This window comes from Amblyomma mixtum, chromosome 2 (genome assembly GCF_055824585.1).
Source record: "Amblyomma mixtum isolate Tamu chromosome 2, ASM5582458v1, whole genome shotgun sequence".
Lineage (NCBI taxonomy): Eukaryota > Metazoa > Arthropoda > Arachnida > Ixodida > Ixodidae > Amblyomma > Amblyomma mixtum.
The window spans coordinates 221,954,066-221,980,459 of NC_143013.1; the positions used below are offsets into that span (position 1 = coordinate 221,954,066).

The 26,394-nt window shown below is 44.7% G+C and overlaps 2 protein-coding genes across 3 annotated transcripts; one reads left to right on the plus strand and one right to left on the minus strand.

Moving 5' to 3' along the window:
- Positions 1-1,806: 1,806 nt before the first annotated feature.
- LOC149362697 (uncharacterized) lies at positions 1,807-21,353 on the plus strand. Its single transcript, XM_089573174.1, has 4 exons — positions 1,807-1,939; positions 11,328-11,803; positions 14,995-15,169; positions 15,729-21,353. Exons 2-4 carry the CDS (start codon positions 11,328-11,330, stop codon positions 16,053-16,055), a joined length of 978 nt encoding a protein of 325 aa, XP_089429300.1. The 5' UTR covers positions 1,807-1,939; the 3' UTR covers positions 16,056-21,353.
- LOC149362698 (BEN domain-containing protein 5-like) lies at positions 16,601-26,003 on the minus strand. 2 transcript variants are annotated; one of them, XM_089573176.1, is made up of 6 exons: positions 25,702-26,003; positions 24,866-24,945; positions 23,535-23,718; positions 21,523-23,129; positions 18,932-19,157; positions 16,601-16,775 (listed from the first exon to the last, which is right to left on the minus strand). In XM_089573176.1, exons 1-4 carry the CDS (start codon positions 25,706-25,708, stop codon positions 22,972-22,974), a joined length of 429 nt encoding a protein of 142 aa, XP_089429302.1. In that variant the 5' UTR covers positions 25,709-26,003; the 3' UTR covers positions 16,601-16,775; positions 18,932-19,157; positions 21,523-22,971. The 2 variants fall into 2 exon arrangements, with proteins under 2 accessions (XP_089429302.1, XP_089429301.1); XM_089573175.1 differs by lacking the exons at positions 23,535-23,718; positions 24,866-24,945; positions 25,702-26,003 and having other exon boundaries at positions 21,523-22,961.
- Positions 26,004-26,394: the final 391 nt, after the last annotated feature.

Genomic DNA, 26,394 nt, shown 5'->3' on the forward strand with positions numbered 1-26,394 from the left:
AGATCATAAGGCCCATTTCAAACTCTGACGTAAGGTCGAGCAATATTTTTCACCTCGGGAGGTCAGTAACTGGATTGTGACCTGCGGCAGTCACTGCCCGACAGTTGCACGCTAAGCATCGGTTTCTATTTGCTTCTTTAATCGGCTTCCGTATCGCTTTTGAAATAAGGTGTCACAGTTAAGCTGAACTTCAGCATGATAACAAAACGTGTGCAGTATGATAAAATAATCTTATAAAATGCAAGACAACAAAAGAGACGAGAGAGTCACTTCTTTATTTACTTAACAAAGACTTGCAGGAGGTGCGCCGAGTGGAAGCTCCTTTCGGCCCGGGAAGAAGAAGACGACACTTCGCTCTGCGCCACGGCTGTGCTGGTGGTGGTGCGTGGCTGTGGGATGAACCATGATGCCTTGGTGTGCCTGCGTGCTCATCAATGACGCGGCCGTTCTACGAGGAAGGATTTGGCCAGGTCCTAGATTAAGTCTCTAGGTCAGATTAATGTGAATTTCAGGGCGCGTTTGGCTGAGGTATGTCGTTTACCGATCTGGGTGGAGGGCACTTCAGCGCTTAAAACCGGTTTAAAATGCGGTGCTTTATCTAGAAGCCCGTATCCCTGATCTTAATTCCCGTTTCCAACGTATGGCGGTGCGTACTTTCCTCAGGTTCTTTGACCCAGGCCCCGGCATCAATACTCCCAATACTCCCGATGTCTGAGGTGTCAATAATGCTTCTGCTATGCAGACCCCCCCCCCCCCCCCCCCCCCCCATAAATTTATATTTATGCAGACGCGGGTCACAAACCTTTGTGACAGATGCGGAGAAGTTGATCGACAGAGCATATTCTTCTCTCTTGCGTGCGTTCGCACTCCAAAGAAACTTATCTGGAGGACCCTCTTTCGAGATTAGGGCTCCCTGTGAACTCTCAGTTCTTCTCTGGTTCGGTTAAACTAGTCAAACCGAGAAAGAAGGTCTCTTAATGTTCGCCCCGAAGTGCGCCGCAATTTCCGTAGAATGTTTGACAGAGTTTACCTAGAAAGGGAGCTCAAAGCATTTCATACTTTGCACCAAGGCTTATTTATAAGGATATTTAGGCGCGTGAGCAGAGTTCGAGCCAAATTTTCAGGCTTATTGCATTGCAAGAGCCTTGATTTCGTATGGGAAATGCGGAACGATATTTTTTTTAGAAGTTAGAGAACCTTATTGTTGGGGAATGCATTTCAATCTAATTACACTTCAGTAAGGAGGCGCAAACTTGAACGTCTCGGCAGAAGGAGATACAAGGTTTCCTCTGAAAAAGGTGCCGCTTTCGGACTTTTTTTTCTGACACCGGAAAGCTGGAAGAGCTGTGTGGCAGTGAAGGCATCCAACAGCTATATATTCTGAGGTGCTCCAATGTTCGCCGCCTATTCGGGAACCACTTCACTCTGGAAGGATACAGATGAGACGCGTACTGAATAGAGAGGGGAGTGCAACTTAGACACACGTCCTTGGATTTATCGAAGTTGTGTTTGAAACAAGGCTGGGATTCACTTTTAAGAATATAAGCAATTTATCCACCTTCAGACTCATATGTGCGTTTATTTGATCCCCGCGGATAGTTCGCACTGATACACCTTGAGCACAGCCTGCCTACGCCTCAACGTGTGTCAGACGCTTCATTTCACTCTGATATCGACATCAGCGTGTAGAGAGGAGAAAAAACCAACATGGGCGGCGCTGGGAAAGATAAGGCTCACTGATATAGTTTTATCTCAGCGTTTCTGACGTCTTATTCACGGCTCTGTTCGAATATGACTGATAGCGAATGACTGGTCAGCTAATGATTGGCTTGTTCTTTGCGAAATTTGCTCTTGTCTCACCGGAGCAGGATATGAGACACTTACGGTCAGACGAGAAGTTTCTGTTTCTCACTGGCTGCGGACCTTTGCGGACACAAAAGTGAGTATCAATTTCGTCGCAGAGGTACTTCGGGAAGAGATGTTTGCGCGAAGTCGCAGTGAAGGCTGCTGGCACCTACAATGTAAACGGGCTCTTTCGGAACTCCCAGGCCGAATCCATAAGAATTATTTCGTTGTCGTTAGCTACTTCGTCCACGTTAGCTGAATTCATGTGGTAGCCCGAAAATTGTGTTGTGTTGGGTTTAATGGCACATAGGCATGTAAGGCCATCAGGCACCAAGAACAAGGTATAGGAAATGTTTTCTGTGGGATTTAATAAACATGCGGAAAGTCATCAGTGGTGCAAAAGGGCCTAAGAAGTTTAACTACCCAGTAATAACGTAAAAAACGAGATTTAAAAATGGCTGATGGTAAAAGCTTCAAAAAAAAAAAAAAGGTCAGGCAGCCTCGGCTATACTTGGCTGGGCAAGGATGTCGAAGATCCCAACCGATCAAATAAAAGCCTCAGCCTTCTTCTCAGGACTCAGAAAGTGGCTGAGCTGTATCAAGCAGTAAAGCGAGCCAGTGGTTCAATATTTACAGTTTTTCAAGTACGCCTGCTTCTTTTAAAAAGCTAGAAATATAAGGTATGTTAACAATGGCATTATCATCTAAGAGCAGTGCTGGATGAAAAGGAATGCATTCATTGTAGAATTGACTAAAGTAATTTTTTTTAGTTTTTGAAATTTAAAACAAGAGAGAAAAATATGGTTAACCGTAAGTTCGTCTGCGCATTCTTCGCAAACAGGTTTGTCTTGTTTGGTTAGTAGGCAGTTGTGCGTTAGGTGCGTGTGGCCTATTCGGAGACGGCATAGGATCACTTCCTTGAAACGTTCCTGGTGCACACAAGACTTAAATTCACGTAAAACCGGTTTTACCAAGTGTAGTTTATTATTTACTTCACTGTTCCAAGCCGACTGCCGTTTTCTCTTTAGTTTCCTGTTTACTAATTTCATTCAATCATTAAAAAGTATATCTACTTTTTTTATTTCCATGCCCCGAGCTTTAGCAGCCCACCAATCCGCTCTCTCGTTGCCTTTTATTCCGACATGACTCGGGACCCAGCAAAGTTTTATGTTTTGTCCTCGAGCTGTTGCTGTTAGTATGTTGTGTATGATGTCACCAAGTATAGGATTGATTGCGTTTCCAGAAAGGAGAGCTGTAAGTACACTTGAGGAGTCTATGTAAATAATACTGTTAGGGAGGTTCTCGTTTACTATTTTTTCTATGGCCACACAGATTGCGTAACTTTGTGCAGTGAAGATGGATGCGCTCTGTGGAAGTCGCACTGTTTTCTCCGAATTTCCTTGTACCACTGCGCTTCCTACGTAGACGTCCGTTTTTGAACCATCAGTCTAAAAGTCCGTAAAACTGCGGTGTTTTGCTTCCTGCGCAAGGAATTCTGGTAATATATGTTGTTGTGGGGTTCGTTTTTCATTAAACTGCGTAAGAGTGAGATCATACATTTCAGGAAAATTGTGCCATTGAGGCAGTGGATCTCGTCTTCGAGCAATGGCAGGTAATGTGTCTAGTACACTGAGGTATTGGCAGAACTCTTCAAAACGCAGGAGGAGTGGCCTTATAGCTAGCGGTTTGTTGTTAAACACTGTTCTTGATGGGCACTTTGCGACTATGGGGTAACATAGATATTTGGGCAGCAAGCGGATTTTTAAAATGTACGAGCATGTGAGCATGGTTCTTCGGTCTGTAAATGATGGCTGGTTGGTTTCTACATAAAGACTGTTAATGGGTGACGTCCTGTATGCACGAGTGGAAAGACGCAAACCTAAGTTATGTACTGGATCCAGTCGATTAAGGTATGATGGTCTCGCTGACCCATACACTATACATCCATAATCAAGGATAGAGCGTACTACAGAGCGGTAAATTTTTATAAGGCATGTCATGCCGGCACCCCAATGTTTTCATGACAGTACGTTGAGTATGTTGAGGGATCGGGAGGCTTTCTTTTTCAGTGAATTTATATGAGTCAGGAAAGTTAGTTTTTTGTCAAAGGTTACGCCTTGGAATTTGTGTTCGTATTTTACGGGTAGGTGTGTTTTGTTCAGGTGTATGAGTGGGTCGGCTTGTAGGCCTCGTTTGAGAGAGAACATTACTGCCACTGTTTTCTGAGGAGAGAACTGGAATACGTTTTGTCTGCCCACGCCGCTGTTTTATTTACTGCCAGTTGTACTTGTCTCTCGCATGTTGATATGTTTGTTCACGTGCAGGCTATTGGAAGATCGACAACATAAACTGAGTGCATTATTTGTTTTGGGATTATTTTTGCTGAGGAATTGATTTTTACGACAAAGGGAGCTGTACTTGAAACACATCCCTATCCCATTCTTCTGAACAAAGTTCTTTGACAGTGTTGAACCTAGGCGTACATGAAAGGAATGGTTGGATAGACAATCGCTTAGGCAATTCAGAATAGTTCCGCGGATGCCAGGTTCTGCTAGATCGCAGAGTATCCCGAACCTCCAAGTTGTGTCATATGCCTTTTCAAAATCGAAAAGGACAGCAAGCAAGCCAGTGCTGTTTATGTATGACAGCTTCCCGGACAGTATTTTCGAGGTGAACTAAATGGTCTGTTGTTGACCATGCCTTTCTATAACCACTCCGGGACATGAACGTTTGAGTGCAGTAGGGCCGTGCGGGGTCCCAAGGACCGACGTGTCCAAAATTCCCTTGTTCCAAATAAAGTTTTCATCATCATCATCATCATCATCATCTATAACCACACTGATGAATGTCAAGGAGCTCACGAGAATCAAGCACAAGGGTTGGCCGGATATTCAGAATACTTTCAAAAGACTTGGCAAGGCAGCTGGTAAGAGCTATCGGTCTATAACTAAAGGGGGATGTAGGCTGTTTTCCGGCTTGCAGGATCGGTAATATTATGGCTTTCTTCCAAGCATCTGGAATTTTTCCTAGCGTCCGAATTTTGCTAAAAAATTTCAAAAGAGCTTTTACAGAAGGTTTGGAAAGATGTGCCAGCATTTGGTAATGTATTTCTTCAGGGCCGGGAGCAGTCTGCTTGCCAGCAGATAAAACTCTGTTTATTTCTTTGATTGTAATTAAGCTATTGAATGGTTCATTTGCGCAACTGCTTGTTGGAAGTGTGTTTTTTTTTTCAGCTGTATTTTCATATTTTAAATATGATTCAGTGTAGTGCGCAGAACTGGAAACTCTTGAGAAATATTCGCCTAGGATGTTTCCTTGTTCCTCCATACTTATCTGTCTATCAGGAGGGAAGTTGCCATTTAATTTATGGACTTGCTCCCACATTTTTTTGGATTTAATTGAACTGTTTATGGATGTTACACAGTTTTTCCAGGACGCTTTCTCACTATTTCGACGGATACGCCGTGCATTTGTTCTTGCTTTTTTTAAAATTAATAAGGTTCTCGTGCGGTGAATACCTGCGAAACATTCCCCAGGCTTTATTCTGCTTCTTTTTGGCCTCTACATTCTTTGTTACACCACTCTTTGTGGTGGTGTCGAACCACTGCCGAGGATTGAGAAATAGCAAGACGTGCCGCACCAATGATAGAAGATTTAAACGCTTCGTTCAGTTCATCCATACTGAGATTATCTGTAAACAGTTGATCAAGAGAGGCCCTTTCTCGATATAGCTCCCAGTTAGCTGCGTGTAGCTTTCAACGACGTGGCTTACTTGGGATGATTCATGGTGGTGATGATAAGTTAATTACCATGGGAAGGTGATCACTTCCGAAGGAATTATTCAGAACGTCCTATTTAAAATCGATAAAAACAGACGGTGAACTAAAGGAAAGGTCTATGCAGCTCATTTTTTCAGAGCTTGGAGAACAGTACGTGGGTTTTCCTGTATTGAGCAGGCAGATATTGTTGGACAGAATAAAATCCTCTAGAATATGACCGCTAGTATTTGTTTCTAAACTTCCCTAAAAACCAGAATGGGCATTAAAATCTCCAACAACTAGGTATTTCTCTGGTAATCACATAATGAACAAGGGAGGGGAACACCTCAGGTTCCTTGAGCCAACGTTTCGACAAGGGGACTTGTCTTCGTCTGGGCAAAGCGTTCATCATTGGCAGGGATTAAATAGGGCCTTCGCTCCGAGGAGGAAGGCCCCAGGGGTGGGAAGGAAAGTGGTGTGAGAGGGGATGCGTGTCAGGAAGGGGAGGGAGGTGAATCTTGATTCGTTAAGCTGCAATAGCTGTTTAAAAAGTGCTTCGAGATCATGTAGTGTGACTGTTAGGTGTTGTTCGAGGTATATAGAACATATTGTTATTGTTTTGAAATGTACAACAGTGACTACAACAGCTTCAAATATAGTTTTATGTTTCACTTCGTGGGTCGCAACACCACTGTGTACAATATTAGCGACACCTCCCGAGAGCCGACTTGAGTGCTCTCTATCACAGCGGAAGACTTTATATTTTTTCAAATATTCTTATGTTGAGGTCCTAAGTTTGTTTCCTGTAAGCATAGAGCTACAGGAGAGAATGAGTTTAAGAGGTCCTTTACATCGCTGTAATTATTCAACAGACCTCGGCAGTTCCAATGAATTAGGAATGCCATTTTTACTACTTTGGGGGGAAAGGGTCAAAGACCTCCTAGGCTTCTGGTTTATTACGGCCTGTAATTTGAGTTTTGGGTATTTTGGCACGCTCAAGTGAGCTATGCCGCGTTGCATTGTGGATGTGCTGGGGGATGTGTCCATGGCCTCACGGGAGGCGCTGGAGTGCCGCGAAGAAGCCGTGGCTGTGCGAGATGCAGACCTCCCCAGACTGGGGGATGTCTTTGGGGCTGCCGACTCGCGGGCGGGCAAGCCCTTTACAAGAAATGGCAGGAGAGCTTTCGCCGCGTCTGCCGGGGCCGCAGATGGCCCTGCCGCAGGTTCACTGTGCGTGGCCTGGGCAGGTGCCAATAGCCGGTGTGGTGCCCCGCCGCGTCGCACCACATAGGCGAATTTTGTTTTTTCACTGAAGGAGAACGTGCCAGTGATATGTGAAAGTCGTTGACGCGCTTGTCTGAATTAACTGTTTTCCTTCGTTTTGAGAGTGAACCCTTCTTTTTCGTTTTTCCATGTTGGGCAAGACCTTGAGTAAGCGGCGTGATCTCCTTAACAGTTGGCGCAGCACGGTGCTGCTTCACAGTTCTCTGAGATGTGCTCATGTGAGGCGCATTTCGCGCATGTTTTGCGGCCACGGCAGCTATGTGAGCCATGACCGCATCGCTGGCAGTTGTAGCACCGTCGCGGGTTTTGGATGTAATGGCGGACATTTATATTTAGGTAGCCAACCTCTATTGCTTCTGGGAGTGTACTAGAGTTGAAAGTGAGGACTAGATGCTTGGTTGGTATTTCTTTGTTGTCATTCCTGATTTTGATGCGGTAGACATTGATGACATTTTGGTCCTTGAGACCCTCCAGCATTTCTTGTCCAGTTAGTTTCAGGAAGTCGGCTTCACAGATTACACCTCGGACTGTGTTCAGGGATCTATGTGCAGCTATTGCCACTGCGGTTTCCCCAATTGACGTTATGGTAGATAGTTTTGAATATTGGGTACTGTCTTTAAGCTCCAGCGGAAGGTCACCACCAGGCATTTTTTTAGCGTGTAGCCCGTCCCCAAGGAATCGGTCGGGCTTTTTGCAACCAAGAGTGGGGATATTGTTCTGGTAGTTATTTCTCTCTTCACAGTGCACAATATGGAATTTTGGGAAAATTTCTTGGGATTTCTGGATGTACTGGGCTGTCACATCGGTCCGAATTCTTTTCTGAGAGCGATCATTTTGTTGGAAAGGGGGAGCCACAAAAAATGTGTATTGTTCAGCCACGGTGCCAGCCACCCACCATGGAGTCCAACAAGGGGACGGGACAGGAACTTGCAAGCAAGTTCTGCCCACGCCAGCTGTACATCGCAACTATAACCAAATATGACTCAACTCAGGGTAGTTGGCCACACAAGGTTAACCCTAGCCGCAAAGAAAAGAGGAAAAACTAAGAAGTGAACAGAAGACAGGAGAGTTGTAAGAAAGAGATAGGAAAGTGAAAGATAGAGGGGAGGACAGGAAAAGGCGACTGCCAAATTCCCCCGGTCGGGTCAGGCCGGAGGTCCCGTCTACAGGAAGCTGGGGCCAAAGTGGTGTGTTGCCTCCGCCAAGGGGCCTTAAAGGTCCAAATGCTCGGAATTTGCTCAACCACCAGGATCCCTTTTCCCCGGACACAGCGGTGCCACGCACGTCTAAGCCCGGATGCTCGGGTCCGTGGTGGCGCATTGCTCACCATCATCCCCCTGCGGGGATGTCCCTGCGGATGCTCGGGAACCCGTGGTGTCGTCACTCACAAACGTCTGCATGATGCAGACGCCCCCCTGCGGGGAGGTAGCACGAAAGTATTGAAGCAAGAGTTACAGTGTAATTGCATATCACGTTTTGGGAAGAGTCAGATCTTAGATGGACAATTAACTTGCTGCGGTTCACTTCAGTAATTTATTTCGTTTAACGCCTACTACAAAAATGCAACACATATGCGCTTGACAATAAATTTTGCATCATTTGTTAAAACGTGACCCAGTGTAACGGAGGTATCGCCGTGGTGTGCACCTAACTGTTGTCCGATAGTATCTGTAGCTGTCTGAAGCCGTTTCACTCAAGCTCTTCTTAAGTACAAGGATTCTAAGAGCAGGAATTGTAGGTCACTTCTCATAGCACTGGCGGCCGAGGTTTAACGACTGGAGATGTTGGTGACAAAATATTGGTCACAGTGTAGATAAATATGGGTTCTCAGAGACTTGCTGAGCTCAGTGAAAATGTTTTGTATCGGAAGCGTTTCGCAAGTTTAACGGAAAGTTAGCGGTGCCTTGAAATTACGGGAAACGCCCTTAAAACGCTTTGAGTCTGAAATCTGTCTAAAACATCCATTTGCTCGGCTGGCAGGTTGAAGGTCTTTCTCCCTCCTCGCTTGCTTTTTATGCACACGGCAGGTTGAAGCGTAATTATAGCGCTGTAGCTTACCTCTGTATCGTGTTAGCGTGCGCTCTTTTATGGGCAATCACGAAACAGGTCTAACGATGAGCCGCTTTTCTGGTCGACAAGCACTCAGTGCGACCGAAAAAAATATGATGAATAAATTAAGCTGTTGGTTGTCGAAGATTACTAAAGGTTTAACTTGTTTCGCTGCCGTAATCAGTCAATAATTACCAGGATATGCACGTGGGCAAAGAGCAGGCAATGGGAACGATCGCTATGGCTCTCGGCACTAATTGCAGGCCAACGTAGCTAATAAGAGAGACACTTAATCCAGCAAGAGAGATATTTCTGAGTGGGGTCACTGTGAAATAAATGAAACCACAGTGATTTGCTCCAGTATTTTTATAGCGAAAGCAATACTACGCCAGGTGTCGCCTCTTCGCGGTACCGCAGCCTACCCTTCAAGGTCGGTGGTCGGTCATGTGACTACTGACGTCATACCGAAGCGAGAGATGGGGCACCAAGTCGGCTCTTCAGCGCGCCGCAGCTAGAACTTCGCGGCCGAACGACAGTTGGCGGTCGGTCATATGACTACTGACGTCATACCAGAGCGAGAGATGGGGCACCAAATCGGCTCTTCAGAGGGCCGCAGCTAGAACTTCGCGGCCGGTCGACCACAAGCGAACGGTGCCAAGCGATTGACGTCATACAAGTTGCAAGAGCTTGCAGGCCTTGCTGCGGTGATGGATTTGTGTTGCAGCGTGTGGTATGACGTCATCCACAGACATCCAGGCGCTATCGGGTGTAGAGAAAAGTAGCGCCTGCTAGCCGGTTCTTCGGTATAGCTATGGAAGACATCGGACGCGAGTCAGATTCTTGTGTTGTGTTACCGTTTACACCACTAAATATGGCCTTTCATTTCGTGGGTACACACGGACATTAGCAATGTGCACCACCCATAAGCGAAACGCATTGCGTAGCCAAGGAGATATTGCTTTCGCAATTACCTAGGCTTAACAAAAGCTAAGCCCCAGCAATTTTTTTCACTGCCAATTGATTTCATTTCACCAAAAAAAAAACACATTTGCCATCGCATTGATCGTCGTCACAAGGTTGGTATCGTAAAATGTCATACCCAAGCTGATATTCACTCATTCCTTCCCAGGACATATTTCGAGTAGAACGCCTATCGCAACCCTACGCAACCAGTGAAGGTACAATGTCAGCCGTAAAATCATTAACCGAATTGAAGTAATTTAATTTGAATCAATTAATAGAATTAATTTGGATACCTTAACTCACTTCACTCATTTCAATTGCCACTTGCCATTGTGGGCAGGTGCCTAATGAAAGAAGGAAATCTTCGTTTTCACATTTAGAGAGGGTGGGAGGCCCTAAGGAGCCGACGGGAGACCTTGGGAGTTTATGGCGAGAGGGATGAAGGCGCAACCGGAATGAGGCTGCCACGGGAAGAACACAGAGGGTGGCTACCGTGGAAAGGGGAGCTTATGGCGAAGGCGGAGGAATGCGCGACTTGGAGTTTGCTCCAGAGTAGAATGCAGGAAAAATATGGCCGCGCCGAAGCTATAACAGGTTTCGCTGATTGAGGGGCTAAGCCAGTAAGCGTAGCTCCAGAATTTTTTTTTAATTGCGTTTTGTTGCCTCAGCCCAACAAATAAGTGGTTATATGAATGAAACAACTATTATGCCTCTGTGACCTAAAGTGATTTATATCCAGCCATGAACAGCGTTGCAAAACAATGGAACCCCGCAGCGGTGGCACTGATAACAATCGAGATAGGAAAGGCGGAGGCAATCATGTGACAAATGTCGCATTTTCCTTCTGGAAATATCATTCTCCAGGGCATTTCCACGCAAAAGCTACCGCGCCCGTTCTTTTTCATAACCCTCCTCTCCTGGGAGTGCGAAGGGCACCCATGACCGAGTGCTCCACAGGAGTTATCGAAGTCCTCTCCAAAGAAGCTCCCACAGTAATGTCAAAGTGATTCGGAAGAATACTGCACAGTCTGTTGCAAGGGGAGCCAGAAATATTGCGAAGTAAATGCCAGATTTATTTCCATGAACGTTCCGTGTTGATTAACGAAAGAGCCTCAAGGATTCTTTCACAAATATTACCGAAAAGGAAACGAGCAGTTCCCACATGCACCATTACAGAACATTATATTCGTGTCACAATGGAAGTCCCTAAGATGCACAAAATATTTTGCGCGCACATATGTATCCCTTTACTCGACCAATAAGCATGTGAATGCGAAATATTCGTTGGCGTTCTTACGAAAAGTTTCGTGACATACTCTTGTGTGCGGCGCCTATATATATACCAGGCAGTAAATATTCACATCAGGCAGTAAAGTTTGTACCTCACATCGAACATATTGTCACCAGCAATGTTTTTCTGCTTTTCAGATGACTACGTCGGCTCGGGGCAGTAGCTACAAACTGTCTGGATTCAACGAGCTTTTGTCTTGGTGCACCGTCGCCTTTAGGGAGAATCTGCCCCAGACTAAAGTGTGCCGACTGTGCGGCGTCGTACCATCGGTGATAAACCTTTTGCCATGCGGACACGGCGTGTGCGACTTTTGCAAGACACTGGCCCTTAAGGGTACTTCAAAATGTCCCATAGACGGAGAAAAATTCAAGGAAGCGGACGTCGGGAAACTCGAATGCTCGCTACGAGACCTGACTGAACGGGAAGTGTACTGCCCTAACAACGGCAGGAACCGTACTAACTGCACTTTCAGTGGGAAACTGCTCTACCTCTCGAAGCATCTTTCAGAGGACTGCATGCATGCCCAAGTGCATTGCCCTAAATGTGGAGAAGGCTTCACGCGAACAAGTATAACTGCCCACCATTCAAGATGCGAAGGCATGAACTCGCGAAGGTGAGATTTATTGCCCTGTTTATCGATAGAGGGAAATCTTTCTGAGGGACGAAGACATCAGCTTATTAACGATAACTGTAGAATACTTTCCAAAGAACACATAGAGAAGGTTATAACCGCAGGATTTCCTTTGAAATGAAACAAAGGGCTGCGGTTGCACATTTTTATTGACTTGTCCAAACGGGTGTTTGATTAGTTATTTCTGTAAAAATATATCGACAGAAAAAAAAACTCTAATACACGAACACGAGGACTGGCCCTGCAACGAACAATAGTGTTTTGGACAACTGTTTCGTAAATAAAAAATATCATATCAAAAGCTGCCAGATACAGATAAAAACGTTTAATATAGACTGCGCACCGTCATTTTATCAATTCTTAAATTTAAAAATTTTCTTGCTCCGAGGCAAGCGGCAGTCATTCGCGTTCTCACTCGAAGGGCTGAATTGAAAATCTCATATGATGCCTCTATGGGGAATGGCAAAGAACTGAAAACACTAAGACTTTTAGAGTCACGGAAATGACTGCAGCTTTTCGAACATATCCGTAATTTTCGCGCAAAACCGACATGATATGCTTGCGGTGAAGTCCTGTCATCAGTTGTTCCCGGAAAAATTGTGTTCATTCACACCAGCTAGAGAGGGGCAGGGTTTGAATCAATCACCTCAACATTCTAAATGGTCTAACAGCATCAAAACGCTGCCCATGTCGTCTGGTGCATTGTTTGCCGATTGAGTCCGAGAAAGCGAGACAAGAGGTGACGCAACCGGAGAGTGTGACATATCAGTATGGGACCCCTCAAGGGACAGTTCTCAAGTACCGCTGCATATGCAGGTGCATTAGCTAGAGCCCTGGCATAAAGCGTTGTCATCTTGGCTTGCGAACAGAGCTTGGCACTGCAGTTATCCAGTGAGGATGCTGTTCAATACTTCAGTTGCGACCGGCGACTTCTGTGCCGTGCGCAGAGAAGCGGTTTTCTGCCGCGGCTTGTACCGGGGCCACAAAAGTACAAGAAAGTTCTAATTACGAAGGGGGCGCGCATAATCGGAAAGTTCGAACAGCGAATCAAGTGTCCTCTTACTCGATTATTCGAACGAATCAAAGAGTGCGTGTTCAAAATTATTCGAAACGAATCGAATGTGTTTATATGTTTTTGAACAACTTTCGAATAATTAACGCGAGGTTAGAATCAGGTTAATTATTTTTTTTCGGTTAATGTGTCAAAAACTTGAGAAATACCGACGCCACGTATGATCTGATGCTATCAATATACGCGAAATGAAGGGTTCAGCAAAGCAACAGCGTCCATTTGTATGGCGACATTTATAATATTCATACATGACCTTTTAGACTGGACAACGCGGCAGCATATGCCAACTTCAGCAAACTCTGCCTTTATGCCTGATCTCGTAGGTCATGGCTCATACGTAGCTGTTACCCGCCTTATTTCTTGAGATATGGCTGTAGTTTATTGTTCTGCGCCATAAATGTAAAAAAGTTATTCTCCGATAAGTACAACTTGGAAGTCATAGACTTAATACGAGTATGCACACATCATGTCGCCTACTCTTAGTGGAGATGAATGTTGCTATTTTTTTACAGCTATAGCTTTAACTCAATTATAGCATCATACCACAGTTCACCACCTGCCGCATCAATGTGTCGCGCGATTGCTCGTTTTGTGCGAATATTCGCAGAAGTAGCGAAAATTAGTATACATATTCATTCAACCACTATTCTAGTCGGCTTTAGGTACGCTATTCCTATTCGATTCGGTTCGAAAAAAGTACTTTTCGCACACCCCTATTATAATGGAAATTAGAATGAAACTACGATTTTGTGATGTCAGAAGCACCGAGTAAGATAGAGATATTAGACGCGTTTAGCTCGTCCCTGCCTACATCGGTTGATGTCGCCTAAGAGATTAGCACTCCTCTACGGTACCGAAATGGTTGAAGAGGTTGGGATTACGCTCGCTAATCTTGTGTCTGTTCAACTGTTTTCCTTCCTGCCAACCTTATTCTTTACCACTTGATAAATGAACCTTTCTTCGTGTCCATTTTATATAAGTATGCAAACCAAACTAAACCAAAATGAGGCAAAAAAATGTCTTTGACGAGATGACTGCACTTCAAGTGAGGATGGTGTGAAAGTATTTTCTTGTCTATATTCGAAGCAAGATTCTGTGCCATGTGTGTTCGTTGTGGTAACCACAACTCTGATCTATTTGAACAATATCATGGCAGGAGGTTGCGGTGAATATGAGGTTTACTCGCATCTAAAAACTCCTGTGTTTTTTTCCTAACATAGTAGCAGGTGCCCTTTCGTGGTGGAGTTCAATGTAAATAAGGCTGAGGCATACGAGGTACACGCGGGCGCTATTAAAAGGAATGCTTTCGCATCAAATTTGCTTTTGTTATCAAGGAGGACAAGAAAATATTTGTGGCACATCTTACGCAAATGTACGCAAACGGAACACGTAGCTAATCCTCCGAGCGCTCTGGAGTTCGAACTCACATCATACCAGGAGTGAATTAAGGACAGTAGGCTACGGGAGCATTTTGTAATGTTAGCTGCACAATCCATGATTGATTATGCTCCAAACAGCAATCTTAGAAGCAGCGTACGCTTTGACGCTCGCATGCAGACATATTCTGTAGCCCGTAATAATATCGTATGGTCGCTGGTTTCCAACAGATTGTTTTTCCTGGGAAGAAGAGACTTCTCACAATACCTACACGCCTGTCTGACTGATCATGCCATTTCAATATCAATTTTCCAGCGACTGCACCTCTTCGCGAAAAATCTCACCATGCCATAAAGAAATTTAGCAGCAGGTGTTTTACGTCACAAAACTGAGAGCCAGGAAATTTTGAGGGCGATCGGATCAAAACACCGGAGATGCTTATCCACCTAGCTCAAAGGAGGGAAACTAATTAGGTTTCTTGTGCATTAAGCAGAGTTTATATATTGATACTTTTTAATTTGTTAACACATATGATAAACGACGTCTGAATGGGTCCGGGAAACAGACGTTTTTATTTTGTCTCGCCAATGCACGTAATTTCGCGGGAGTTTCTGAAGTTCTTTCGCTGCCTCTACTGGCTGTCAGCAACAGTAAAGCTGTTTTTATTGACTGTTGGATTTCCATGAATCTTTAGTTCTAAGTTTCGTTTCTCTTTGAAACGCAGTGCGAGTACATCAATGCCTGGAAGGCCCAGTCCATATCAACGCCCTTCCGATTATCAGTGGAACGCTACTGAAGGCCGCCGTGCGCAGGGTTTCGAAACAATGGAGCAAGATAACGGTTCTCCATGCGAAGTCGAAGATCATTTCTCGCAACCTGAATATGCCGGACCACCAGCGGTAAGCACGAAAGAGAGTGACTCCGTGCATAAGCCGCGCTTCTTTCAATTAGAACAGTTGTATTATACTAAAAAAAGAACATTATTTTTAGTTGTGGCGTGAAAAATGTGGTAGGGTTTTAACGTAACCAAACTGAGTAAACGTGCCAAAGCGTGTGTTTGGCCTGGTTGGCTTACGGTTTTGCTTTGCTGGTTCGTCGACACATCTGGCGACGATATTACCCTCAAGTTGAGCTCTGATCGAGGTTTAGCTGATCCGATGTGCTCGCGCTGCAGACGAAAGTCGATAAAGAGGACGATGTACAATGCACAGTGCTATAATGGGTCGCAGTTTAACACGAGACGTGATCGGCTACGGCGATAGCGTTTAGTATCCTCCTGCAGTGGCCAGGGAAGCTGATCTCGGGTTAGAACCCAGTCGTGGCAATATTTATTTTGTTTTTACATGGGCTGTTGCTCTTTTACGCTTTGCCAAGGACACCTTCAAGTTGAAGCTTCACACAAACTCGGTGAGGCGCACGAAATTAGTCCTCAACTTCCTCCTCGATCGGTTTTCGCAGGCGCAGCATCCACCACCGATGGAACTCGAGCGCGGGGCGGACAACACCTCCCAGTCGAAAAAAACACCAGCCCGTATCTGGTCTTTACACCAGACCGGAAATTCAGACACGGGTTCTGGTGTGACCCGGCCTGGTGTGACCCGGCCTGGTGTGACCCGGCCTGGTGTGACCCGGCCTGGTGTGACCCGGCCTGGTGTGACCCGGCCTGGTGTGTCCCGGTCTGGTGTGTCCCGGTCTGGTGTTACCGGGTCTGGTGTGACCCGGGCTGATGTTTTTGGTGTGACCCGGTCTGGTGTTTTTGGTGTGACCCGGTCTGGTGTTTTCTGATGAGATTTAATTTGGTGCCGTGCTGACCGGGTTAGGAGCCTTCGGGAACAATTTGCCTGTTTCACGATATGTGCCGCCCGCTGTGGAGCATAACGAGCATACCTGGTACCGAGAAAACAGGTTGAAAAGAAGCGCACGTGGGTGAAGCAGGCAAGGTGTGGCTCCACAAGACGCCAACTTCACACGTGAGGAGGCAAGTGTGAGCTCGACAGCTGCCCTCTTCTGTCTTTGGTACTGTTGCTGATATAAACTGCACAAGTACAGTTAAACCACCAGCTTCTGCAATGCTTGCGCAGTTGTTCACTATCACTGGAGAGCTCAAAGAGAAGAGTTGTGTGTACGCAGAGTGGCCGTGAGCAAAACGCAAATTCAATGTGCTTTGATAGCGATGCAGTGCATTAGGATACACATAACAGCATGCATACACCAGCACTCAATTTTTACACTTACCAATAGAAATTTTAGGGAAAGAAAATGAAACAAAATTTGCACGCATACGCCAATACTTAATTCGTATGATTGCCAAAAGAAATTGCAAGGGCATGTAGAAAAGAAAAAAGAAACAAAATTTATTCTGATTCGCTTAGCTCTTTGAAGCAGCGGGCCTCTTTCGGCGAAGTTCGCAAGTTTTCTGTGATAGCCACAGTCTTATGCTTTTTTCAGCTTTCGTGGCTGCTTCGTCCGTCACTCCCCGACTGCGGGCATAATGCCTGAAGAACACTGAAAGAAAATCATGCATAAGAGTTAAAAATAGCGCAAGCTTTGTTATTATTCCGGCTTCGGCAGAATTGTTGTTGTAGAACCAATTTCCAGGACATACAGTAAGTCTTAGCCTGACAATTAGCTCAGCACTACAAAAACTGCCGCATCTACTTGTAACGCCACGGCTTGTTGTAACAAAGAACAGTATGCTACATGATAAGTAAATTCATTCGCCTGATCATATCAAAGGGACACAGAGGACAACCTCATCCAGCTTTAGTTCTTTGTAAAAATTAATTGTATGGCTTTGGGGCCATGTTGATGTTGCAGAGTCATTCATTGCTGCGAAAATTGGGTTAGAAAATGAACCCATAGTTCGATTCACACATGAAAAGGGCCAAATCCTGGTGTGAGACCGTCCATGTTTCAACACCTGTAACACAATTAGGGCACAAAGCCGTAGCTCTGACGATGCACAATGCCATTCCTTCTGCTCTTAGTAAGTGTAGAAGCATGTGCAATCTCAACAGAACAGTGCAGCAGTAATGGGGAGCAAATTTAAGCGAAACACCCACACAGCACATCGAAAGAAAGTTGTAAATGAGCCTAGAATTAAGCCTAGAACACTTCTGCCTAATATGAGTAATAGTGCAACAAGGTGTTCTGATTCTGGGTAAATCTCAGCAGATATGTAAACAAATCACTTTCTCCACTCTAGAAAGGTTGCACAAAGCTATGTTGCCAAATCTTGTGCATGTGCAAAGGCCATGAGTGCCAATACTGCAAGCACGACAGCTGCTGTGACACTTTGCACTGCCGACATCATCAAAATGAGCATGTCGCCTTAATATTCACGCCAAGTGTAAAGCAGAAAAATGACTAAGGTCATCAGAAAAAAGCGTTTGTCAATTGTAAGAATGCAGGCAGTGCCCAGTGCCCTAGCACATGCATACATGGTATGGTCCTGAACACAAAGCCAAAGAACACCAAGTAAGGGCTCAGTTGCATTACTATGCATGCGAAGTGTACAACAGGTCGAACTGCGTACATTTCCTGAGAATATGTTTGTGCTAAACCATCCCATAATTAGTGCCTTTGCTAAGGCAATAAGATGAAACAATAACAAAAAAGGACAGGAAGATACATAAGAATGATACCATCAGCGTTTGCATTAAAGGTGCACTAAAGAAGAATCTGAACTCATACTTTTACCGATGGAACTCGTTCTACACATTCCGAACGTTCTTAGAAACTGCGAATTATCTCCCTGTGCAGTCGGTTTCTCTAGTTTAAATCGAATTAAACACCCGGTTCCTGCCTTTCTTTTTTAATTCCCCCGCAGACAGTGGGAGGAGTCGACTAATCTTTCAACCAGTCCTGTGGTGGCTTGCCGCTCTGCCATCGGCGGAGCGATACGGAGTGATTGGCGAAAACAGAGTCCACGCGTATTTTTATTTCTGTGGGCCTAATTTGCAGCTATGTAGTCTCTGAATAGATCTATTTATCCACGGAAATGTAAAAAAAAGCAAAATAAAAACGAAAGCAAAGCCGCCATGTGACTGCCAGCAAGGCACTCCATGCGTTGGCTGACTCCTCCCCGACTGCGGAGAATTAAAAAAAAAAGGCGGGAGCCAGACATTAATCACATTTAAATGAGGAAAATCAGCGCCACAGGGCAATAATTCAAAGTTTCTAAGAATGCTTGGAACGTGTAGATCGCGTTCCCGTGGCAAAAAGACGAGTTCTGATTCCTCTTCAGTGCACATTTAAAGGTTTTAAAAATGCGCAGCTCTTAAGAACCTAACTTTTTAGCTCAACATTGTCATGTGACAACAGCTTATTTTAGCATCACAAAACAAGTTATGTTCTTTGGTTGTTGCCACAGATGTGGAGGGCTCATGTCATACACTCATCTAGCAGCTCAGCTCTGTAGGAAGTTCTTAGCTCTACCAAATGCTTCTCATTGTGCCTGTCAAGTAGCTAACTGCACATGAATTCTCATGCACAACCAAAAGCCATGCAATGAATTGATCCATTCTAATATGAGTCAAATAGTGTTTGATAATTATTACCTTCTCATGAGCTATTGCCAAGGTCGAGATAGCCTCCTTTCATATGTTAATTCAATATGACAATATGCACATGTGCTAACCCCAGTAGAATACAATAATTACCCCTTATCGTCTCCACCTTCAGTGCCGTCAATGGCTTCTGCGGTGCCTTGTCCCCACCCTCTGCCAGGAATCTGTTGGACAGCGTTCCTGTGAAGCTGCGCTGAGCCAGCACTTCTGTTGACCACAATGTGGTTGCCGCTCTTTTGACAAACAGTGAATCTTTTGGCAGCGCCATGGGAGTATCGTACGCCTCTTTCGATATTTCGTGGCCACTGTCCAGGTGTACCTGCAGGAAAAGGAAAAATGGCATGCCGAACTGAAAGGGACGTACATAATGTACTAATTATCATTGTTTACCGAGTGCATTCTGACTTAAAACTAAGTGTTAGCACTTGCCACAGCACCAAGGTCAAAATCATTTAAAACTTGAAAATAACTGCAGAACTTAAGCGTGGACATTAACAGTGCAATGGGCATTTAGAGGCACTTCTTAACAGCAGTGGAGTATCAAAGGTAACTGCATGCAGTGCTTGCAACTGGCTAATGCTAATCTCAATTCATGTTTGGAATGCTATCGGCAAATAATTTCAGAAAAATGGCTCTACCTTGCTGGACATAGCCAATTAGTATGTGCGCACAGTAACAAATGCTAAAAAAAGAACAGCACACAAAAAAGCCGTGCTGTTTGTGCTTCACATGATATGGTGCCCCTTGTAGAGTGGAATGGTCACGAAATTTCTATAGCAACCAGATGCCCTTCTCAAGACATGTCATGATGACTAAGCAATGCGAAAGACCACCCTCAAAGACAAGCTACCCTTCCGACACGCTGGCCTCTCATGCTTCACCCTCATGCCTCCCCTTTTGCTGTCATTGTGGGGCACATGGCTGCAACACAGGCTCTTCTACTGCTCAGCCTGCACTGACCCCTAACATCTCATTGATGTGCTAGCTGCCAGTGCTCTTTTTAAAAGCAGCACTAAGCATGATCATATGGAAAAATTTTAGTGATCATTAATACTACATGGGCTACCTTTGTGGACCAAACTGAACCTGTAAAGTAACTGCACAAACCGCAAGAAATAAGCATCTGACTGTTCAAGCCTGACCAAAACTAGTCCCATATACCTGTCGTTAAACCACCAAAATAAAATGCATATAGCTTACTGAATTTTAAAAGCACTGGTAATGATGAAGGACAGAAGTGAACGGGACAAGCACTTCTCCTCTGTCCTTACTCGTGCATTCAAAGTTCAGTGTGCTAAACCAACTGGCCTAATAGACAAATTTTGTAAAGCGTCTAGCTTGTTTACTACGCATGACAATGCTAAGAAAGAGAGCACAGCTGAAAAGCATACACCAAAATATAAGACACCCACATGCATCATCATCAGCCTGATTGCGCCCACTGCAGGGCAAAGGCCTCTCCCATGTCTCTCCAATTGACCCTGTCCTTTTGCCAGTTGCGGCCACCGTATCCCCGCAAACTTCTTGATCTCATCCACCCACCTAACTTTCTGCCGCACCCTGCTACGCTTGCCTTCTCTTGGTATCCACTCCGTTCACCTCACTTCACTTCACTTTATTACCTTAAAGACCCCCAGTTAGGGGGTATTACATAAGGGGTGGGTACAAATAGAATTAAATTTTGTGTACAAAGATGTTATTCATTAAATATGGCGGTTATACAATTCAAAAATGAGAATGGACAGGTGGTTGCAGCGACGTCGTGTGGAAGGCCGTTCTAGTGTTTGGCTGAGCGAGGAAAGAATGATGCAGCAAACGTTGTGGTATGAGTCTGTGGACGGGAAACTTGCAGCGGATGACCAAGGCGGAGTGAAATACATGCTGGAGGGCTAATGTAGGGTGGAATACGCAATGAGCTGTAAAAAAACTTCTGAAATAAACACATACTGGCGATGCGACGACGACAGGCAAGGTTTGTTAGGCTGAACTCCGCTTTTAAAGATCACATGCTGATATCATATGAATAACATGAATGAATGAATCTAGTGGCTCGGTTCTGTAGCGATTCTAGTGATGTTAACAAATAGATTTGGTTAGGGCTCCAAATGGGGGATGCATATTCTAGTTTTGTTCGAACCAGGGACTTGTAGGCAAGAAGCTTAACGTTTGGCGGTGCATGACGCAAATGACGTTTCAGGAAACCAAGGGTTTTGTTAGCTGATGATAGAATGTTAGTGACATGCGCATTCCAGCTTAGATCTTGGCTTAAGGCTACACCCAAGTATTTATAGGAGTTGGTTAATTGTACTGCGACGCCAGAGATTATCTAAGGGAATAAAAGGGCAGATATAACAATTACATGTAGAGGTGAAATTCGTTTCATGAGCGTCTAGTAAATTTTCGCAGCAGGACAAATGTTGCTCGATTTGGATGGTGACCTTTTTTTTCTGTTTCTTTTTTTTCTTTCATTCTATAATCTGTGTTTCTTGAATAAAAATTTACAGATGCAAGTGAATGCTGGTGCCACGTCTTATTTATGCCGCTATAGCCAGTATAGACAAGTATCAACTTGCTAAACATTCAACACCGGTGAATAAATATATGTGCATGCTACCCCCACTGATGCAACAGCAAGCAGTTCTCAAAGTCACATTTTATAAGACATGAAATTTAGGTGCTTTCACCTTTCCACTGTCTGTCAGAGTACAAACACCCTGGACTGGTCGTGGTTCTGCTGGAGGCGGTCCAGCAGGCACTGCTGGAAGGTGTACTTCTGGAGATGACATCAGAGATGCCTCACCTCCTTCCAAAGCTGGCATGTCTGCACGCAATACGGCACAACACAAGCTTGATATTTACCTAGTAGAGATTAAGCCACAATTCAGACTAGTGCAGTAGGAACAACATTTCATACAATTTACGCTGAAATCAATACCCTCAGCCTCGAAGCATATCAAATAAATAATTAGATTATTCTTTTGTTATGCAGACATGAAATATGGAATCAATTTTATCCATACTTATGGCAAGACAGCTAGCTACCCCTTAGTACATGCGTTTAATGCATAACAAAGAAAAGCAAAATGCAGTTATTTCTGGTGGTGAACTTCATCATCCTGCCTATGCCCAAACCAGGTTAAAAGCACTACCCACTGACCCCCAATTTAGTATTGGGCCAGCTACAGCCATCCTACAGCCCACAGATTTCCTAATCTCGTCTGCAATGTTTACCTTTTTTTGGAATCTATTTCATAAGTAGTAATGGACCATTCACCACCTGTCCTCCATACCATATACTACCGCATTACTCTCTTCCTGTCTCTTAATGTTACACGCACTGCGCTGTCCTGAGGTTAATTTCAAGCCTTCTCAACATGGCTGCTGCCCGTACCGATGAATTTCCCATTAGCGTCATGAATAGTGATTTAAAAACAACATTCTCGTATGCTTCCTTTGGTTTCAATGACTGTTGGCTACCTTCTTATTTATGCTGTAACGAGTAACGAGCTCCTCATTTCTATACCCTTCCCTGTTCGTTCCGTCATTAGGTTATCCTTGCAGCTTGAAAAACGGGCTATAAACTTGCTGCGAACTGAAAAAAATGTGCCCAGTGGTAGGTTAAGGACTCTGCAACAATGTCACTGGCAATTACAGATAGTGGGCATGGTTTATTGGTTTACTGGGGTTTACTGGTGCCCAAGGCAACTCAGGCTATGAGGGACGCCGTAGTGGAGGGCTCCGGAAATTTCGACCACCTGGGGCTCTTTAACGTGCACTGACATCGCACAGTACACGGGCCTCTGGAATTTCTCCTCCATCGAAATTCGGCCGCCGCGGCCGGGATCGAACCTGCGTTTTTTGGGTCAGCAGCCGAGCGCCGTAATCACTGAGCCACCGCGGCAGGGCACAGATAATAGACATGATTCCGGAGTGCTGCTGATGACTTTCCATACCTTCCTCAGCTGATAAGCACGCATTGCGTACTTCAGATGACATCTAGAAGTGTGTGATGAGAGGCTAGTTGGTAAGACATACTGAAGACACAAAACTACGCAGGAAGCAGGACACAGAAAAGAAGCAGACAGGACGAGCGTAGACTAACAACTGATTTATTGGTCGAAAACAACCTTCCTTCAAAAGCAACGCATGCCAGCAGATGACAGCAGCGTGGGCCCTTCCAGTGACAGGGTGGGGTGGCACTGTTGTGGTAACGGTGTCACCGCCCTTGGAGGGGTGTCTTCAGCGGCATTCTCAACGAGTGCAATGCTAGCCACATTGGTCACTTCAGCAGCTGTTGACAAAAACGTTTGCTGTTTTAGGCTTCCCGTTTAGCAAGTTCATTTTTTCTTGTTTCATCATACTTTCTCATCTTTTTGTTTTTGGTCTTTTTAGGTAATTTATCTAAGCTCCACTAAGAACATGAACATATGCAGCTAAAGTTCACATTTCCACTGTGATGCAGACGTTAGGATCATTAAAGCCATGGAGTAAGGGGAAACCTGCATTTCTACAACCAATGCGGAATGTAATAAACATGCAAAATTTTTAACACTTGCTTTCCCAAAAAGAAGTCCTTTTTATAATGCACTTGTGTATTTTTAACACACTGGAGCTTACAAGAAAAAAGTAATAACTTACAGGCTGTAGCAAGCGGTATCCAGATTAAGAAGTAGGCATACTGCCATACAAGACGAACCTGGAGCTGAGAGGCATTTCAGAAGCTGCTCCTGCAGCTTCATGTTTAACTGCCACAGCTTCGAATTTTCTTTCTTGAGGACTTCCAGCTCCTCTTTTAGCGCATTGCTTTCTCTGAGTGCCACAATGTCCTCATTGGCACTTCTTTTCGCAGCCATTCTCAACTTCTTCACCTTTTTCGTTGACTAGAATTAAAGCATAGGCATAACCAATATAAATGCAGCAAATGTGTATCATGCACAAGTCATCATGCACTTCGTATATAATCAGCATACTGGCATTCGTTTGACCATTGCAAGGAGATTCACCCACTTGCCACAAGTACACTAGGCGTTTCCTCATCCATAACACGGTACTGTTGGCCGCAAAAGTTTGCAGGATCTGTGATGCGTGGCGGGGCGAAGCAAAACAACATTGCTGCGTGATCTGCCATAACAGAGCATAGTATCCAGGCTCATGTGAACCTCAACACCACGCTCTGTGATGGCAGATGGCACAGCAATGCAGTTTTGCAGATCCTGCAAGCTTTTGCGCTTGACAGTTCATGCTCTTGATACATGTTAGGAATAATAGCAATGCCAGGAGTGCATATGACTGTATATATGACTGCATTAAGCCTAAGAACCTGCAGCAAGTTCCTGTCCAGAGGTCTCTTTGAAAAGATTCAGCAGTGCTTCGATGTGACTTTGAAGCTGGCATTGTCAATGTCAAGTCCTTCACGACTCTGAGCTAAAGCCGCTTCTTACTTGGTCGCTCTTTACAACAGCAACTTAAATGGTACATCAGAGCAAACAGCTATATCATACAATTCTTTGCATATGAATTTCCAAGTTTAGATGCATGAACTAAACAAATACCAGGAAAATGCACTACATCACTCATATAAGCACATATAAGCTTTTCCTACAACTGCACGCTCTGTTTACCATGGCTGTGATTATACATGCGCCCGCATGGCAACATGCTGCTTGCTCTAAGACTTGCACATGTTTCAATAATTCAACACTAGCCAACACTTCCACAAAATATAAAAAAGGAGTAAACATATTCAGAATGACCAGGGAGATAGCAAAGGGCCCAGCAGTGGCATTAATGAAAATTGCTTATACATGGGTTGCACCGAAATCATAGCTGTTGCCATGCTTGAGATTAGATGCATACCAGAAACCTGCAAATTTTTCTAATCCATTTTTCATTACCTGCCCCAATCTGCACTGCAGAAGCTCTCTGTTAGACTCTGTATTGTGGCACCCATGACATCGCATGAAACCCATGTATACATACTACCAACATGACAATTCCTGAACGGAACATGCAGTTTCCAACACGCACATTTTCTGGTGGCCCCTGCCGCTTCAGTTTTGCACGCTGTGCCTTATCTGCTAAGAACATGTCCATATCTTCTTTGGACTCTGAAATAAATTTGTTGAAATAAATTTGAATGAACACTTGTTTCTCGTAGTAACGACCAGGCCACACAACACTCATGCTGATACATCTCAGTGCTCGCACTCATATGCTTGTGTTTTCACCAAGTGTCCAGTGTCCACATAATTACACTCGCACGCTGCAGTGTTTTTCTCAAGCATCCACATAATTAATGTTCAGCCTGGTGGTACTGATCAGCTAACATTTTTAAAAGCAAGGAAAAGATGAGAAGACAACATTAGTGCAAGGAATGCAGCATATAAATAGCTGACATTGCTGTGCAGTGTATTTCATAATACTGCAACACCAGATAGGCAAATACTGCAAAGCTTTACAGTGTATGTAAACACACAGAATTAAAAATAAAACAGGTCTAACCATTCTGCCGTCTCCCCGAAACCACGGCAAATTAATGGGCACGGGATTTCGGTACATCAAACATGCAGTACACTTGGAGCGCACAAGCGATAAAAAGAAAGTGATAGAGGGCGAAAAATGTTCGAGAAACAACGCACACAACGTGTGGTTGGGCTAGTCGGTGCAGATTCGACAACATGAAAGAGAAAACAGCGCTGACACAGGACATGAAAGGGCACCCTTCGTTTTGAATCGTGTGCCCCGAGCAAACCCATGTGAGCAGAGAGGCGGCATATGCCTGCCGACATGTTTTGCAGCAATGGTTCATGGCACAGGGATAAAAAAAAAACTTTCATCAGGGTCTTCAGGACCGTTCTCCTTACCTGACATGTGGAGTACTTTGGCGTCGTAATACCCTCCACTGGTTCTTTCGTCGCCTTCCCAAAATACGCTGTAAATTTCCCCGGCGCTAAAATCGTCCACATCGGCCGGGCGGAACCCTTTCACATGACGAGATTTCGCGATTTTCTTTACATTGTCTCCAAAAATTTCACGTAGACGTAATACTATAGTGCCTAGAATATATTCTAGGCACTATAGTAATACTCCATTGATTTGTCCGGGCAGCCCCACTGGAGATTAACGCTGCCAAAACTTGGCCAAAACAAACGACGGAGGTCCACGCGCGAGCCTCCATGATGCGCCCACGTCGCCTAGGCTTGCCGGATAGCTCATTATTTAGGCTGCTAGGGGTGGCGCTGTAATCTCGTCAGATACGCAAAGAATTCCGTAAGACTTCTATCCGCGCACAAAACAGCATATTACGATATGTTCGCTCTAATTCTTTCTGTGATCTTAGGTTAACAGGTACTGTAAGACATTATCATCACCATTTCCCTTTATTATCTGGAAATGTGTAGAAAGACAGAACAAGGTCTACCTTGGACAGAAGCTTCACACGCTCCTGTCGGCCACCAACGCCCCGTGTGTCCGCTTCACGATTTCGGGTGAAATCAAACCGCAAAATAAGCTATTTAATGTATTGGTCACTTATTCGGCGATTGCTTCTTTGCCGG